Source organism: Delphinapterus leucas, chromosome 6, assembly GCF_059928025.1.
Source record: "Delphinapterus leucas isolate spDelLeu-1000000601 "Yukka" chromosome 6, BTC_Dleu_Yukka2, whole genome shotgun sequence".
Classification (NCBI taxonomy): domain Eukaryota; kingdom Metazoa; phylum Chordata; class Mammalia; order Artiodactyla; family Monodontidae; genus Delphinapterus; species Delphinapterus leucas.
The window spans coordinates 44,498,566-44,517,512 of record NC_143134.1 but is presented as its reverse complement, the minus strand read 5'-3'; the positions used below and the strand labels follow the sequence as shown (position 1 = coordinate 44,517,512).

General features: G+C 42.6%; 1 protein-coding gene across 2 annotated transcripts in view; it reads right to left on the bottom strand.

Annotated features, from left to right (window-relative positions):
* DCAF12 (DDB1 and CUL4 associated factor 12) overlaps nucleotides 1–18,030 on the bottom strand; it is a 40,689-nt gene extending 22,659 nt beyond the window's left edge. Inside the window, exons 1-2 of one of the 2 annotated variants that reach the window (XM_022551597.3) lie at nucleotides 17,687–18,030; nucleotides 16,346–16,600 (exon numbers count right to left, since the gene is read on the bottom strand). In XM_022551597.3, the coding sequence (XP_022407305.1) occupies nucleotides 16,346–16,600; nucleotides 17,687–17,764 (333 nt within the window). In that variant the 5' untranslated portion in view covers nucleotides 17,765–18,030. Of the gene's footprint in view, nucleotides 1–16,345; nucleotides 16,601–16,894; nucleotides 17,452–17,686 lie in introns of those variants that run through there. The other variant, XM_089912516.1, reaches the window with a different exon arrangement.
* Between the last annotated feature and the right edge of the window lie 917 nt (nucleotides 18,031–18,947).

Below are 18,947 nucleotides of genomic sequence, written 5' to 3'. Positions count from 1 at the left end.
TTGCAGAGGAATGACTAAGCACCATGTGAAGGACAGAGCCTTTTTGCTTTTTCAAAGGAAGGAACAGGGATGTGGATGGAGTGCCAGAGACTATCTCCCCAAGCTGTCTGACAGAGGGTCAAGGCTTCAAACAGCTCCTGTAACATTTCCCAGAATGAGGCTGCTCCACATTAACCTACTGGGATCCCTGCCAGAAACCAGCAGCACGGCAAGATAAGCTTGAGGCTTAATGGCTCCCTGCAACTTACAAGTTAGGACAGAGGGAAAAAAGAAAGCAAAGGCCTTACAATCAGGAAGATTGTATGACTAGTGAGTACACCTCTAAATGCATGTATCTGCATACAGACATATGCAATTGTGTGTATAGAAAGTCAAGGTGGCTTAATAAAATGGGGGGAGGGGAGATTCACAAAGTATCAGAGTGTTTTAGATGGAGGTTAATGGAGAAAGGAAAGCAAATCCACATAGGTCGCACAGAGAGGATGACTATACCAAGTCAGATGGTAAAAGGCAAGAGGGCAGCTTAAGTATGGGAAAGGGAGGATAATTGAAATCAAGCAGAGGAATACATTTCCTCTCCCAAACGGAGATGGGGAGGAGCAAAGGAGAGAGCCAAGATCCAGAAACACAACAGGAAATGGTTAGACAGTATGTATCTAAAATGAAAAATGTGTAAACTCTGCAATTTCAATTTTAGAAATTTATGATAAGGAAATAATGACAGGTGAACAATTTTAATTATAGTGAATTTAATTAATTAATTAATTAATTTGGCCCTGCTGTGCAGCACGCGGGATCTTAGTTCCCTGACCAGGGACTGAACCAGTGCCCCCTATAACGGAAGCACAGAGTCTTAACTACTGGACTGCCAGAGAAGTCCCAAATTACAGTGAATTTTAAACCAGTGAAACACCACAGGGGATTGGGAATATCCACACAATGGATTATTATACAGCCTTTAAGAATGATGGAGTAGAGGATATTTATTAACATGGAAAGTTGGTCATGCTATGTTATTAAATGAATACCCTCCCTTTTAAAAACATGAGTCCAGGGACTTCCCTGGTGGCTCAGTGGTGAAGATTCCCAATGCAGGGGACCTAGGTTTGACCCCTGGTCAGGGAACTAGATCCCAAATGCATGCCTCAACTAAGAGTTTGCATGCCACGGAGCCGGCGAGCTGCAACAAGGAGCCCGTGAGCCACAACTAAGGAGCCTGCTTGCTGCAACGAAGGAGCCCATGTGCCGCAACTAAGGAGCCCACCTGCCACAACTAAAACCCAGTGCAACCAAATAAATATTAAAAAATAGTAATAATAAATAAAAAATAAAAATGCATCCAGGAATGTTGATTTTTTTTTTCCTCAGGGAACACATATGACGTGCATAATTAAAAGATAAAAGAAAAGGACCACAGGCCCTGAAATGAGCTGCACTTACTCAGGACTCCAATGATGTCCAAGAGAATCGGGCATTCTGTCCAGCCCATCTCTAAAAGCTTGCTGCCTACTCACCTGCATCCTGCTGTGCAGGAGACAGGGGTATGGCCGAGATCAACAAGCTGCCTGAACAATATCAAGACTCTATAGCTATAAATATTTTAGACTGTTCAGGAGCTAGAAGAGTTGTCACACCTAGAAAGTTGAGTCACTGTTTCTATTGCAAGTTTATTAAAGGAAAGACCCATGTGGTTGTTTAAAGTAAAATAACATGGTTGGGGTCCAAATTACAAAAGTAACACGTCATAAACTTGTAAAACATAGAAAAGGGGAAATCAGAAAATGAACACCACCACTACTACCACCTGGTGTATTTTTTTCAGGTCCTTCACTATATACCCAGTCAAATGCATACATATTTTTCTCCATTTATAAAAATGTGACCTCATATATATTATTTTATATCTTTTAACACCTTTTCAAATTAATCTATATACCTTTAAATAATTTTTAATGGCTTTAAGGTGATTTGCTGCATGGGTATGCTAGAATTTATCAAACACATTCCCTGTTATCGAACATTTATGCTGTATCCAAATTTTCAGTAATGCAAAACACACTGCAGTGAACATTCTTGTATCTAAATCCAGGTGCCTGTGCTATGCTAAGATCTCTTACTCTTTGAATTGTGAATCTAAGCTGCTCCTCCAAAAGACGGCTATAGGGCTGGCTTGCTGAAATCAGCAATGGTACTTGGTATTAGGTCCTGAGTTCTGATATTTTCCCACTAGAATCATGATTTTGTGGGAGGAGGACCAAATTAGGATTTACAATTATCCTAAATTTAAGTAACATAATAATTCTTTTTTTTTTTTTTGGTGGGGGGGCACACAGCTTGCAGGATCTTAGTTCCCCAACCAGCGACTGAACCCAGGCCCTCGGCAATGAAAGCATGAAGTCCTAACCACTGGATCACCAGGGAATTCCCAGTAACATAATTCTTTACAAGCATTTAACATGTCCAGTAAACTGATTCTTAACCCCTGATCTTGGAGGGCTCTGTTGAAAATGGAATAAGTCCTGAGAGTCAGCTTTGGCAAGACACCTAAGATTTTGCCTGGTATCTGCCAAAGTCACCTAGTGAAGAGCCTCTGACAGTACACCACAGAGGTTTAGCTACCTCAAGCACCGTGACAAACATTTGGTAAAAAATTTCTCTTAGGTTGTAAAATCAGAACTCAACTGAGTGTTGCCTTTATCTAAATACAAAGCCCATGTCCTACTTCCAAGTGATATACCATCCAATCAGAGAATAGAAGGGTAAACAAAAGAATTGGTCAACTAGCCTGATTTTACACAGATCCTCATTTCTTCCTATGGAAGATGAAAATTAATTCCTATAGTACTGAAGGATACTAATAGTTAATGTATAGATTATTCAGAAGAAAACAAGATATTCTCAGCTTTTTGTTCCCCAGAGCATTTCAAGGCATAATATCTTCTACTCAGAATTAAAAGGAAGCCTTATCTCTAAACTGCAAACTACTGGAGAGCAGATTGTCATTACACACTAATTAATTATCTAGTATATTAAGAGATTACAAACTTTTAATAATAACAGTTTAAAACAATAACATAATCCCTATTCTTTCATTCTTACTTCCTGAGCCTTACAGCACAAAGACTTAATGATAATATGATTATGTATCTGCCCACTGAAAAGCAAGAACTCTCTCCAGGTGTTATCTGGGGCTCCAAAAATCTTCTGTGACTTGAGAGGGGAACTTCTTTTGCCGTATATCCTACCACTGTATTTCCAAGCTCTTTCTTTACATCCTTTCCCTACAGAGGAGGTATACTCCATGACTGCTCAATCTTCATCAGCAAACAAGATAAGCATTGAATGGCAACCTGGCAAGGCCACTTTCACCATTGCTTTAGGCTAAGAAAAAACATCTAGCTTAAGTAACTTTTTTTTTTAAATTATAGAGTTTATTGACAATACTTTATCTACAATACTGGAAATAAAAAATGCAAGAAAGATTGCTCAGAATCCTATCTCTCGGGACTTCCCTGGTGGTCCAGTGATTAAGAATCCACCTTCCAATGCAGGAGACTCCGGTTCCATCCCTGGTCAGGGAACTAAGATCCCACATGCCACGGGGCAACTAAGCTCGCACGCTGCAACTACTGAGCCCGTGTGCCACAACTACAGAGCTCACGCGCCCTGGAGCCCCTGCGCCACAACTAGAGAGAAGCCCACGCGCTGCAACAAAGAGCCCGCACACCACAATGCAAGATCTTGTGTGCCGCAAGACACGACACAGCCAAAAAAAAAAGAAAAAAAAAATCCTATCCCTCTTTTCAAGTCTGTTTTTCATTTGTCAAGTTCCTGTTCAGTCCTTAATCACATGCATGTATAATGGTGCATAGCTATAATCAGCAGAGAGAATTCTGTATCTCATTACATTTAACATATCAAAAGCTCTACATGTTATTACAGTCTTCGCAATTATGTCAATACCTCCATAATATCATGCAGATTTGATTTACCATAAATTACTTAACTATTCTATTGTTAACATTTTGATAAAATAGCTTCCAATAATTATTTTGTTAAAAAAGACTTCTCTCTTCCTTTGGATAATTTCCAAAGTATGAAAATATTAGGTCAAAGGGTATAATACTTCTTAGGCTCTTCATTCAACAAACAATACACCCCAGGTCTTTGAAACATAATGCCAAATTACTTTCAAAAAAGGGTTTTAGTGACAATAAATATATGACCTGTTCCACCACATCCTTATCAGAACTGGTTAACACTTTAATTTGTATACAGAAAAATATTTTGCTTTTATCTATATCCCTTTTATGATGAAATTAACTATAATTTCCTAATTGTATTTTTTCTTATATAAATTATATCTAAATGAATTATTTTTAAATGTTGAAGCTCCTTGGGATGTGACTGACATACAGAAAATAGCCAATTTACAGGGTAGAAAAATGGTCACTTCTTATCTTATCTTATGTACCTGAATTTGGCCAGAAATACACCTAAAGGCTAGAACCATCAAACTACTGTTACCACTTCCTCCTCCACTGCCATTAATTACATCAACAATTTACTAAGTACATGTTTTAGGCACTGAGCTAACCAACATCTTATTTAATTTTCTTCATGACTGAGCTAGGCAGATACTACTCACTCCATTATTATTATTATTTTTAAAATATGTATTTATTTACTTATTTGGCTGCACTGGGTCTTAGTTGAGGCATGTGGTATCTTCGTTGCTGCATGTAGGATCTTCCTTGTGGCACGCGGACTCTTAGTTGCGGCATGCATGTGGGATCTAGCTCCCTGACGAGGGATCAAACCCGGGCCCCCTGCACTGGGAGCGTGGAGTCTTAACCACTAGACCACCAGGGAAGTCCCCACTCCATTTATTTTAAAGGTGAAAGAAAGGCTAAGGAGAAATTACCTGGCTTGTCCAAGGGTACAAAGCTAGTAAGAAATGGAGTCCAGATTCAACCCATGAATCTCTGAATCCAAATACACAATACAAGATGACTTAAACTTGTTGATATTTCTGACTTGTTTACTATAACTCTTCTAGTAAAGAGACCAAAAAATTGGAAAGTAATGACTTAAGCTAAGATCTGACTTAAAAAAAGAATGGGCAGGGTCTTCCCTGGTGGCACAGTGGTTAAGAATCTGCCTGCCAATGCAGGGGACAGGGGTTCGAGCCCTGGGCCAGGAAGATCCCACACGCTGTGGAGCAACTAAGCCCATGCGCCACAACTACTGAGTCTGCGTTTTAGAACCCACAAGCCACACTACTGAAGCCTGCATGCCACAACTACTGAAGCCTGCGTGCCACAACTACTGAAACCTGCGCGCCTAGAGCCCATGCTCCACAACAAGAGAAGCCACCGCAATGAGAAGCCCACGCACCGCGATGAAGAGTAGCCCCCGCTCGCTGCTACTAGAGAAAGCCCACGCACAGCAACGAAAACACAACGCAGCCACACACACACAAAAAAAGAATGGGCAAATTTCTTGCTTTGTCTGTTGAGACCAGAACTGGCATATAAGGAAAATAATTATTTGTCAAGGGCTTCCTCAAACTGCAGAAATAAGATCTGATTACATACTACTGGTTGCTGAACAGATATTAACCAAGATGCCTACAAGGAAATTCTTTCAGATCCATTAAACATGATGTCCCACCTATGCCCTGAGTGTGGTTTAGAAAATACAAGGAGAATTCAAATGAATGGTCTAGATTTAATAAGGTGACAAAAAAATTATTGCTATACAGCATAAAGTCTAAGCCAGTGATTCATATAAAAATTGCCTGAGAGCTTGTTTAAAATTCCAATTCCTAGGTTTCACGGAAGGAAAAATCCTGAATCAGTACTGGAGTGGGGACCAGGAAACTTGCATTTTAAACACATACCTCAAGTGATTGTGATGCAGACAGTTCCTGAGTCATGCTTAGGAAACAAAGGCCTAAGCAATCAGAAATCAAATATACATCAATTTAGAAGAAGGCGGACTGGCAAAAGAAGACTAAAGGAAGAGCCCAAGGAAAACAGGAACCAAATCAAGTAACCAGACTACCTCATTACCAACTTTCAGCAGGTAGTTAGCCTGCCAGGCACCTCCCAGCAAACCTCTGCTCTCAGCTACCCACGTTTCCCCATCCTCCAAGTCTACAGGGCTGCAGGAACAGGCCATAAATTCACCAGGGGCCATGCGGCGAAGCATGTGACTCGATTCTCCAGATGAGAAAGGTGATGAACAGGATTATTCATTATTAAAGGCTAGACATGAGTCAGAAGGAAAAGAAAAAAAAAAAGTTACCTACAGGAGATTCAGTTAGTCTTGTCAACCAAATCCCTGGCGACTTGAGTCACTCTCCCTTGTTTCTTCCCAGCATCAGCCAAATGGGTCTATCCAGAGTTGCTCAACATTCCTTGTATATTCCTGACTCTGCTATGGAATGGACATCCCTGCTTCCTTCCCATAGTTGAAGACTCTTCCTCCTCTAGGAAATCCTCTCTGAATACCCTAGCTAGGAATGACTTCCTCTCGGGAGCACTCCTGGTTGGCGCGTCTAATGAGGCATCTATGTTGTTATTAACTTTGCACGCAGCTATGTATCGTATCCCAGCCAAGCTAAGCAGAGGTCAGGCAGTCCTCTGCCATTACGGGTATTGCAGTGAAAGTTTGAGGAGTACTTGGCATAACATAAAGAATTCTGACAAGGAATAAGGAAAATTAGGACCCAAACTTAACTCATTATAGAATCTCAGACAAATAACTTTTCTCCCTTTGGGTCTGTTTCTTCAACTCTAAAAAAAAGTGGAGGCCAGTGGTTACAGTCCCTTCCAGCTCTGTCTGAGATTTGTTTCTATATCACTGCAACCCCACATGAAGCAGTGTCTTGCTATACATGGGAAAAACTCAATAAATGGTTATAAATTTAGTAAAAGCAAACACAAAGTTGTCCCACTACATTCTAGCCAATGAAATGCAGAAATATTACTCCATTTCTTCTCACATTCAAAAACTGTCCTGATGAAAACATCCCCACCTACAAGTGAGAGGGACTGATGGCCTCCAAGGATCCAAAGGCATATAAGGGCATTCAAGTGGAATCAGCAGTTTAAGAAGCTGAATGTTGGGACTTCCCTGGTGGCGCAGCGGTTAAGAATCCCCCTGCCAATGCAGGGGACATGGGTTCGAGCCCTGGTCCAGGAAGATCCCACATGCTGCGGAGCAACTAACCCCATGCGCCACAACTACTGAGCCTGCGCTCTAGAGCCCGCGAGCCACAGCTACTGAGCCCGCGTGCCTAGAGCCCGTGCTCTGAAACAAGAGAAGCCACCCCAATGAGAAGCCTATGCACTGCAATGAAGAGTAGCTCCCACTTGCTACAACTAGAGAAAGCCCGCGCAGCAACGAAGACCCAACGCAGCCAGAAATAAATTAAAAAAAAAAAAAGAAGAAGCAGCCAAATGTTGCAGTCCAACCATAATCCTGGATTGAACCCAGTTGCCAATTCTGGGTCAGTTTCTCCCTTTTATCTCCTACACCAGGAAATATATGAAGAATCCTGCTTAAGGTCAAGCTAAAAAGCAATACTCCTAGATATCACCAGGAAAAACTCTCATTCATCTTGAACCAAACCCGGGCACTGCTCCCATTCCAACAGAAAAAACGTCCATGTGTCAGCTTGAGAAGACCTTTTTCTCTGACTGTAATGTCTATCAAGGATCCAGCTAGAAAAAAAAAGCCTGGAGTGCAAGAGTCACTATGTTACTCCTATGTTCATTCTCCAACGTCCCAAGCTTCCAACAGACTATACCTGAAATAAAGGGCTCAGATCACTTAAGAGAAAAACTGCCCACCTCAAGCTCTGAGGTGGTTGTCAACTGAGGGCACAATGTTTGAAAATGCATGCATGTGTGCCTGCGTGTACACATGCATGTGCCTGATTGTCACAATAACTGAGGGTGCAGGGTAGAGGGGGACTGCTGGCATCTATGGAGCAGAAGCCAAGAATGTGAAATCTTCAGCAATATGAGGTAAAGTCCCAGAGAAGGAAGAAACCACCAAAACACCATCAATATTCTTGTTGAGAAAAGCTGCCCTAAAATTCTTGAATCCTTCCATAGGACTGCTGTTCAGGCCCTGACCCTTTTTATTAATTTTTAAATTTTTATTGAAGTATATAGCTAATTTACAATATTATATTCATTTCAGGTGTACAACATAATGATTCAAAATTTTTATGGCTTATACTCCATTTAAAGTTGTTATAAAATATTGGCTATATTCCCTGTGTCATACAATATATCCTTGTAGCTTATTTATTTTATACATAGTAGTTGGTATCTCTTAATCCCCAACCTCTATCTTGCCCCTCCCCCCTTCCCTCTCCCCACTGGAAACCACTAGTTTATTCTTTATATCTGTGAGTCAGTTTCTGTTTTGTATATACATTCGTTTTATTTTTTAGATTCCACATATAAGTGATAACATACAGTATTTGTCTTTCTCTAACTTATTACACTAAGCATAATACCCTCCAGGTCCACCCATGTTGTCACAAATGGCAAAATTTCATTTTTTATAGTTGAGGAGTATTCCATTGTTGTGTGCAAGTGTATGTATATATATGTATGTATGTGTGTGTGTCTGTGTGTGTGTGTATATCTCACATCTTATCTGTTCATCTGTTGTTAAGACATTTAGGTTGCGTCCATATCTTGGCAATTGTAAATAATGCTGCTATGAACATTAGGGTGCACGTTATCTTTTTGAATTAAGAGTTTTTGCTTTCTTTTTCTTTGGATATATACCCAGGAGTGGAACTGCTGGATCATATAGTAGTTTTACTTTTAGTTTTTTGAGGAACCTCCATGCTGTTTTCCATAGGGCTGCACCAATTTACATTCCCACCAACAGCATACAAGGGGTCTCTTTTCTCCACATCCTCACCAACATTTGTTGTTTGTGGTCTTTTTGATAAAAGCCATTCTCACAAGTGTGAAGTGATACTTCACTGTGGTTTTGATTTGCACTTCTCTGATGACTAGGGATATTGAGCATTTTTTCACGTGCCTGTTGGTCATGTGTATGTCTTCTTTGAAAAAATGTCTATTCAGGCCTTCTGCCCAATTTTTTTTTTAATAAATAAATTTATTTATTTATTTTATTTATTTTGTTTTTGGCTGCACTGGATCTTCATTGCTGTGCGCAGGCTTTCTCTAGTTGTGGCGACCGGGGGCTACTCTTCATTGCAGTGCGTGGGCTTCTCATTGTGGTGGCTTCTCTTGTTGTGGAGCACGAGCTCCAGGTGTGCAGGCTTCACTAGTTGTGGCTTGTGGGCTCTAGAGTGCAGGCTCAGTAGTTGTGGTGCATGGGCTTAGCTACTCTGCGGCATGTGGGATCTTCCCCAACCAGGGCTTGAACCCGTGTCCCCTGCATTGGCTGGCGGATTCTTAACCACTGCGCCACCAGAGAAGCCCCCTGCCCAATTTTTTTTTTTTTTGCGGTACGCGGGCCTCTCACTGTCGTGGCTTCTCCCATTGCGCAGCACAGGCTCTGGACGTGCAGGCTCAGCAGCCATGGCTCACGGGCCCAGCCGCTCCACGGCATGTGGGATCTTCCCGGACCGTGGCACGAACCCGTGTCCCCTGCATTGGCAGGCAGACTCTCAACCACTGCACCACCAGGGAAGCCCCTGCCCAATTTTTAATCAGGTTGTTTGTTCTTCTGATATTGAGTTGTATAAATTGTTTACATATTGGGGGGTATTAACCCCTTACTGTTTATATCACTTGCAAATATTTTCTCATTCAGTATGTTGTCTTCTCATTTTGTGGATGCTTTCCTTTGCTGTGCAAAAGCTTTTAATTGGGTCCCATTTGCTTATTATGCTTTTTTTCTTTTCCCTTAGGAGATATACCCAAAAAATACTGCTATGATTTATGTCAGAGTTTTCTGCCTATATTTTCTTCTAGGTGTTTTATGGTTTCCAGTCTTAAACTTAGGACTTTAATCCATTTTGAGTTTATTTTTGTATATGGTATGAGAAAATGTTCTAATGTCACTCTTTTACAAGTAGCTGTCCAGTTTTCCCAGCACCAATTTTCATTGAAGAGACTGTCTTTTGTCCATTGTATATTCTTGTCTCTCTTGCTATAGATTAACTGATCATAAGTACATGGGTCACACCCTAACATTCTTGACCATTAATTCCCTCACATACAGAGGGTGACTAAAGTCTGCAACACACTACATGAAACAGGATTCCTGGAGCCCATACCTGCGTTAATCCAAGCAAGACCTTCTCAAGATGAAGACAAGTCAGAAAAGGGCAGCCAACTCTAGCACCATCACATATAAGAGGCATAAACTTATTCCTACTGCTCCTCTTCCAAAAGCCTTATAACATCAATTAACCTGACATAGTACTTTAGACTTTTTGAAGCATTTACACAATGATTTTCAATCTACAAACACTTCTGCACATGTGCCCAGCAGAATGAACTTGCCAAGATAGCAATTCTATCACTTCCACATCTAAAATCTTCCTCTCAAAAGAGTCAAATATTCTCAAAATAAGATAAAAACTAATTCTGGGATAACTGTGAACATTTCTTACTAGACAAAGAATAACCATATGCCATTTAAAAAACTAAAACCTAATTAGCAGGTTAATATCCTAACTACAAAATATAGAAGGATCATACAGATAAGAATGCTGTTTACAAAGGATTAATCTCTAAAATATATAAACAGCTTATGCAGCTCAATATTAAAAAAACAAACAACCCTGTCAAAAAATGGGCAGAGGGCTTCCCTGGTGGCACAGGAGTTAAGAATCTGCCTGCCAATACAGGGGACATGGGTTTCAGACCCGGTCCAGGAAGATCCCACATGATGTGGAGCAACTAAGCCCATGCACCACAACTACTGAGCCTGCACTCTATAGAGCCCTCAAGCCACAACTACTGAAGCCCGAGTGCCTTGAGCCTGTGCTCCACAACAAGAGAAGCCACCACAACGAGAAGCCCGCACACCACAATGAAGAGTAGCCCCTGCTCGCCGCAACTAGAGAAAGCCGGAGCACAGCAACGGAGACCCAACACAGCCAAAAATAAAAATAAATAAATAAAATAAATTTATATTAAAAAAAAAAGGGCAGAAGACCTAAATAGACATTTCTCCAAAGAAGACATACAGATGGCCAACAAATACATGAAAAGCTGCTCGACATCACTAATTATTAGAGAAATGCAAATCAAAACTACAATGAGGTATCACCTCACACCTGTTAGAATGGGCATCATCAGAAAATCTACAAACAATAAAAGCTGGAGAGGGTGTGGAGAAAAGGGAACCCTCTTGCACTGTTGGTGGGAATGTAAATTGATACAGCCACTATGGAAAACTGTATGGAGGTTCCTTAAAGAACTAAAAATAGAATTACCATATGACCCAGCAATCCCACCACTGGCCATATACCCAGAGAAAACCATAATAATTCAAAAAGACACATGCACCCACTATTGCATGCACACACACACATGCAATAGTTCATTGCAGCACTATTTACGAGAGCCAGCTCATGGAAGCAACCTAAATGCCCATCGATGGACGAATGGATAAAGAAGATGTGGTATATATATACAATGGAATATTACTCAGCCATAAAAAGGAACGAAATTGGGTCATTTGTAGAGACGTGGATGGACCTAGAGACTGTCATACAGAGTAAAGTAAGTCAGAAAGAGAAAAACAAATATGGTATATTAACGCATATATGTGGAACCTAGAAAAATGGTACAGGTGAACTGGTTTGCAAGGCAGAAATAGAGACACAGATGTAGAGAATAATCATATGGACACCAAGGGGGGAAAGTGGGGTGGGGTGGGGTGGGGTGGGGGGGATGTGCTGAGATGAGTTGGGAGATTGGGATTGACATGTATACACCAATATGTATAAAGTAGAGAACTAATAAGAACTTGCTGTATAAAAAATAAAATAAAATTCAAAAAAAAAAAAGAAGAATGCTGTTAACCTGAGATGTACACTTGGCCAAACCCAAGGAATTCTGCAAGCATTTTAAAGCATTTTCTAAAGGGCTGTAACCCCATTGGGAAAATAAAATAGTAATACGAGGAGGAATGAATGCAAAATCCAGTCAGAAAAAAAACTCCCACATTTTTCCTTTGTTTGTTTCCATGTGTCTCAAATTGAGTTTCATATTCTGCTTTTATGATTTCAGGAGTTTGAATATGTAAACTCAAGTTTATAATATTATAGCTATTTTCTCAACCCTGGTAACTACTATTCCACCCCACCCCCAAAATTAGGCTTCTCCAAGTGCTTCTTCCTCTCATCTGGCAGCAAATTGCAGCCCAAGCCTCATCTTGTCTGCTTCATTGTGATCCACCAAGCCTGCCTGTGAAGTCAGCAGTATACTTCTGACCATTACTTTGGGAGTTGGTGAGAAAGATAAAAGCAGCTCTGGCAACAGGAGTTAGCCTGGTACTATCACTTAGGCTTTGGGGTCTTGCTGAAAATAATTCCACAGGAGATTTTCCTGTGAAAATCCTATGTACTTAAGCCTTTCCCCAAATCACCCTTGCAAATCCTTTCTAACACTCTCTTACTGAGTGGCTTCATGGTTCCCTGCGGTGGAGGTTCACCCTAGCTGCAAGGAGCAATTTTATCTATTATAGGTGAGTGAGTCCCTGAAAGTCAAAATATGGGAAATAAGAGTTCATGTCTAAAATTAAAAACCTCAAACTCTGCACACATTATCACTCTGCCTATCACCATCCTTCCCAAACCAACCCCTCTCAAAATATCCAATTTCTTGAATTGTTTTTGGTACTCTCCTGGTTTTCCTCTGACCTCCCTGCTCCCCCTGTAGCAGATCTTCCTGCACCATAAATGTAGGTGTTCTCCAAGGTTCTGTTCTTAACCCCCCTGTCAATATCAATGGTTCTTACCCATTTTTGGCTCACAATATTCCCTCCGAAAATGTAATGAAATCTATGGACTGCTCCCCTACACCATCCTCCCACATCATGCTCAGAAAATATACATCTAATGATATTTTTGCAATTTTAGGGAAGGTTTATGGAACCCAAGAGTGACTTCTCTACCCTCTCTCCATGGTAATAGAACAATTTTAATAATCCCTTATACATATGTGAATCCTAAACCACTAACTTCAATCTTTACCCCCTCTCAAACTTCAACTGATTGAAAGCACAAAACTAAACATTTTCTCTTCAAATGTTTTTTTGTTTCAAACGTTTTTCTGGCAAGCTTCTCTTATTTAGCTTTTCTGTATGGCTCTGTACATAACCTGAGTTTGTAACACTAAAGCGGGAAAATATACCTACCCATCCTGGTTCCCAAACCCACATTTCAATTAAGGTTATACTACCTCTCCTTCTTTAAATAATTTAGTAAAAATATGAGTGTTGTAATGTTGTTAATGATTAAAACATAGGCTGGGGAATTCCCTGGCAGTTCAGTGGTTAGGACTCCGAGCTTCCAATGCAGGGGGCGTGGGTTCGATCCCCGGTCGGGGAACTAACATCCTGCAAGCTGTGTGGTGCGGCAAAAAAAAAAAAAAAAAAGCAAAAAACATAGGCTAGCAATCTTATTCCTGTGCTTATTAGGCCCAGGGAATTCAGAGAGGTTGAATGGACTGCCCCTAGTTTGAGTGTTAGCCCACAGCACAGGGAAATTCCCACCCCACCAATCAAGCTACAGAATAATTTACAAAACCTCTACTGCTTTTTTCACAGATGACCCACTGCCTCAGCAAATGTTTCTATACTATAGCCCCAAGTCAGTTAACTTGGAAATGGCCTAACTTTTTAGCATGTTAGTTAACGCTAACAGTTAAACGCTTAGTTAAACAAACGCTCATGAATACCCACAGCAGCCAAGAGAAAAAGCACTTCTAACCCGCAGATACATATTAAAAGATTATTTTAGAATATAAACAGTTGTGGTATACCTTTCCTACTGAATACATTTAAATCATTTCACTGATGGTAAAATTTCAATACATCAAAACTTAATTTACTATTGAGAATCCAACATGAACTCCTCCCTCCCCAAACTCTTCAGATATTATCCAAAGATAGTGCTAACTATTTAAGTAATTTTCCTTTTAAACTGAGGGAAGTCCCAGGGAGTGCCAAGAGCATTGGAAAAGGCTTTGGATTCATTATCACCACTACTATTTCTGAACAAGTAAGATACTGCTAACTTGAAATATTTCCCAAGATGTATACAGCTACCTTCTCAGCACTTGCATTTTACAGATGGGAAAACAAAGGCACAGATAAGAGAATCATTTGCCAAATATTACAAAGTTCAGAGAAGAACACTGTTCCTGGTTCCCAATTTTGGTTCTGAAAGCTAAGCAAAGAAAAACACTAATTATAAAAAGAAAAGAAAGCAAGACTCCACTTAAACACTTTAAGTCATGAGGAAACAGGAAGACAGAAAGAGGCGCATATCAAGAGTAGGTTAAATTACTACTCAACATTATTCTCACCTTCAAAAGAGGGTAAATAAATTCAAGAAGCAGGAGATTATGATGATTAATTCAGTTTAAAATTCAGCAACATTTGCTGGGGCAAAACACTATGATGGTTTGTATGGTTATGGGGTGTGAAATGAATTCCTCTAAATGGAAGACTCTTTCTAATCCAAGTGACAACGATGACAGTTCTCTTAAACCAAGAGTAGTGACCTGAGAGACTAGGAAAAGGAAGTTTTGTAGGAGCTTGCCACCACTATTTACTTTTGAAAGGCTTCTTTATAACAAGCAACCTTCAACAAAAGAGGAAATGAAAGCTTGGCCTCAACCACCATGGTATTATATCGTTCCTTAAAACTCATGTTTAAACCTTTACCTATGTCCTTTATAAATAAATACTTCTCCTAGTACTTAAGACTTTCTTGATCTAGAGCCATCTTCTCTTTCAATTAATCCAAGATGTGTTTCTGTCCAGGGTAAATTCACCCAGCCATTATGACATTTCTTGTCTGTTCACCCAGGGTGAGGTGAAAACAGAGAGCAGCTGGACCTACATCTGATCTTTTCTCACATGTTAATCAGAATCACTTCCCAGGGCTTCCCTGGTGGTGCAGTGGTTAAGAATCCGCCTGCCAATGCAGGGGACACGGGTTCAAGCACTGGTCCGGGAAGATCCCACATGGCGCAGAGCAACTAATTCCGTGAGCCACAACTACTGAGCCCATGTGCCACAACTGCTGAAGCCCACGTGCCTACAGCCTGTGCTCCGCAACTAGAGAAGCCACCGCAATGAGAAGCCTGCGCACAATGAAAGAGTAGCCCCTGCTCGCCGCAACTAGAGAAAGCCTGCGCACAGCAACAAAGACCCAAAGCAGCCAAAAATAAATAAATAAATAAATTTACTTAAAAAAGAAAAGAATCACTTCCCACCTGTAGGCCCTGTTTTTTCTCACTTGCCATTCCTCTGACATCATGCTATTTGTGCTCTTCTGTTCTAATCATATCCACAATATCCAATCATGGATTGATATTTTATCCATGCCTTTAATTGTTCTGGTTAAATTTACTGATAAAATTTCCCCTTCATTCACTTATAACTATCTTCTAAGTCATTCTACGTAAAAATACTCTCCTACCCATGTCATATTCAATTTTTCTTGCTACTGAATTCTTTTCAGAAGGCTACTTAGCAAAGACCAAACATTTACTGGGTTGGCCAAAACGTTTGTTCGGGTCTTTCATAAAATCTTATGGAAAAACCCAAATGAACGTTTTGGCCAACCCAATACATCCTGAAATATACCACCAAACACTTCCCTGCCCTTTTTTATAGGAAATATATCTTTAGATTCTATCCCCTAAAAAGAGAGTGTTTGTCTTATTCCTATCTTTAGCCAAGTACGAGTTTAAATACTTCTACATATGCCCTTAGCCTAGCAGACAACACCTAGGTTTTCACTATCCTGTATCCTGAATGATGCCCAGACCATCATTCTTTCCTCTGAGGCCTCTGACTTAAAAGACAACATAAAAAGGGGGGGAAAAAAAATCAAGAAGCAGTGGCATATCCATATGGCAAGAGGCCTAAAGAAACAGACTCCTCTGAAGATTTACCAGAAAAGAAATGTGGAAGTGGGAAAAGGAATAGAAAAGGGAAGAAGTCATGAACAGATAGGAGGGAATGGAAAGGAGAATAAGGCAATCTCCTCCCCCAAAGAACTAATGGGGAAAACCAGCAGTGAGAGATTTTAGGACATGTGGAGCCATATATCCAGAACTAGGAGACAGTTCACATCCACCCAGAAACTTACCGTGTTGCATTTTGTGCCACACACCACTTGCCTATGATTCAGCCACTGAGATGCAAACACTTTATTAAGTGTCCCCAAGTGAAACTCTCTCTCCTTCAGGAGGCTGGGAAGTTGCTGTGCTGCATAACCATGCAACACTCGAGAGTAGTTGGTTTCATTCTGTAGCCTGACTTCTCGGTTCTTCAGGTAGTACACTAAGGATCTCTTCACTGGGGGGAGTCTTTTCCTTTTGTGAAGTGAGTGATCCCAGCCAAACTGTGGAAAGCAAAATTAGAAATCACTGCTTTGGCTACCTTTGTCAGAATAAGGGATCCTACTGTATTAGAGAAATCACTAAGAACTCATCCTGCAGGATTTACATACAACAGAAATACAAATACAATGGAAGAGGAAAGTCAATCTAGAAGTCCAGTTTAACTCTTCCAACATTGAAAAGATGCTGCTCATAGTGATACCTATGGAAAACAAGGGCTGAAAAGGAAAGGAATGTAAGCAGAAAAGAGTATGAAAGGTTTACTAAGGCCTTTTATAAGTGAAGGATTCAGGTACCTTAAAGTTATCCTTGATAGAGGAGGGAGTGAAGGGCCGAGAGATTAACATACAGACCTCGGCTGCATCTCTAATGGGCCCCCTTCTCCCTCTCAGCCTGTACTCCCCGCGAAGCATGGACGGTGCAACCCAAGGAGCCCAACTGGGGTCCCAGGTCTTTCAGGGATGCCCTATCAGTGGCCGCCTTCCTGTCACCAGGTCTGCGCTCCAAGCAGTTACAGAATTCCAAAAATCAAACACCAACGGGGTGGGAGGCACGGGAAATCTGAGTCTGAAGGGACCCAGAGAGCAGGACAGGAGTGATACCTGGAACCTGCTGTTTCATCTAGGGGTCCAAGTGCCAAAAGGCCCAGCTCAGAGCTTGGGTATCCAAAGGGAGGCTCATTCCTATATGAGAGACGCAATCATTTCCCCTTCCCCGGGCCACAGGAAGGCGGACTTCACTGTCTCTCCCGGTATTTTACGGGAGGTTTTGTTCCCGATTCTCCTCGACTTCGGTTTCCCTTCCTCAGAAACCCAGTTTGTTTTCTCCTCAAGCCCCGTTCCCGGCTGCAGGCCTCCCAGGAATATGTCTCGTTTTCACGTTCCCCTTTAGTTCCTCACCCCTGCTGCCTATCTGCTTTTCAGTGAACTCCTGCTGGCCCAGCCCGGATCCTATTGACCACGGCTCCGCTCTTCACCCGCCCCCCGTCCCCCCAAGACCTTGGACCTCGTTCCGGTTCCCTGATTTGCGAACCCTATCCTCTGGGTGCCTCGGCCTTATCACCCGGGGCCCGGCCTCTCAGCCCTCACCTTTGGGCCCTGAGCGTCGCTCCCAGCTCCCGGCGAGGCGGGCGCTTTCCGCTTCCTGCTAACTGCTTTCCGGGCCATAGTGGGCAGCGCCGCCGCGGCCCCGCAGCCACATGGGGCGGGGGAAGCGAGCGGGAGCAAGACGGCAGGTCATATACTGGGCCCCGGGGCCGCGCACCTTAGTGCGCCCGGTCCAGAAAATGGCCCGGACCCCGGGCGGCAGTAGAAAAACAGGGAGGCAGGGAGGGAGGGAGGACCGGGGCCGGGAAAGGGAAGGGGAAGGGGAAGGGGAGACAGGAACCCGAAGCTTTCCGACGACCAAGTCTGGAAAGGACGGCGAGCGCCTGGAACCAAAATACCCTCTCCCTTTCGCCCGCGCTCCGTCATCCTCGCGCAGCCGCACTTCGTAGCGCGTCGCCACGGAGATGCAGTGCGGACAAAAGGATTGGGTTTAGGGCTTGCTGTAGCGTTCGCGGCAGTTGCTCAGCGGCCTCCAACCCTTTTTCAAGGGCCATTTGACTGCCGCTGGAGGTGGGCGACCTGGGGGCAAAGGAATCTGGGTTCTGGCCCCCGACCTCGGAGCCCCACCCTCCCATCCGCAGGCACCCGGAAGTGAGGGCGATTACCCTCGCTCGGGGAAGGAATCCCTCCCAACACGCCTTTACCCCACAGTCACCGCTGGTTATCTCAAACAAGCGCTTCACGTTTCCCCAAACCTATGAAACCGAGCCCTGGCGCCAAGGGCTGGACAATGTGAGAGGAGGCATTAACTTCCTTTTCCCAGCCAGTAAGGTGGTGTCCGACTCGAAATCCACGCTGGGCACAGTCAGCCCAGGTCCCCCCCAACACCAGACCCAGGGCCTCAGGCCACCCTCTCCCCACTCCTGGGGAGCTCTCAGGCTTCATTTTCCACTCAGTCTTCTCCCTCCGCTGGCCTCCTCCCTGCCCCGCCTGACCCTCTGTGCTGCCCTAATCGCAGCAGCCTCTTAGTTACCTCTTCCTTAGCTGCAGCGTGGTACCTCGCCTCCCTTTAGAGTCCCGTGACCTGCCGGCCACACAGTCTTTTGTGCTCTATGAAATAGGCCTCCCTCCGTAATTTATTGTTTCTACGTCTTCCATGCAGTCTTAAGGTGAGGACTAGAACAGGGGACTGCTACTGCCTGCCTCTTCCTTGGGGCCCAGGTTAACGTCTCCATAGGGCAGATAGGGTGAAATTCTGAACCACAAAGAGAGGAGCCTTTAACTTGTCAGTCCAGTTAGGACT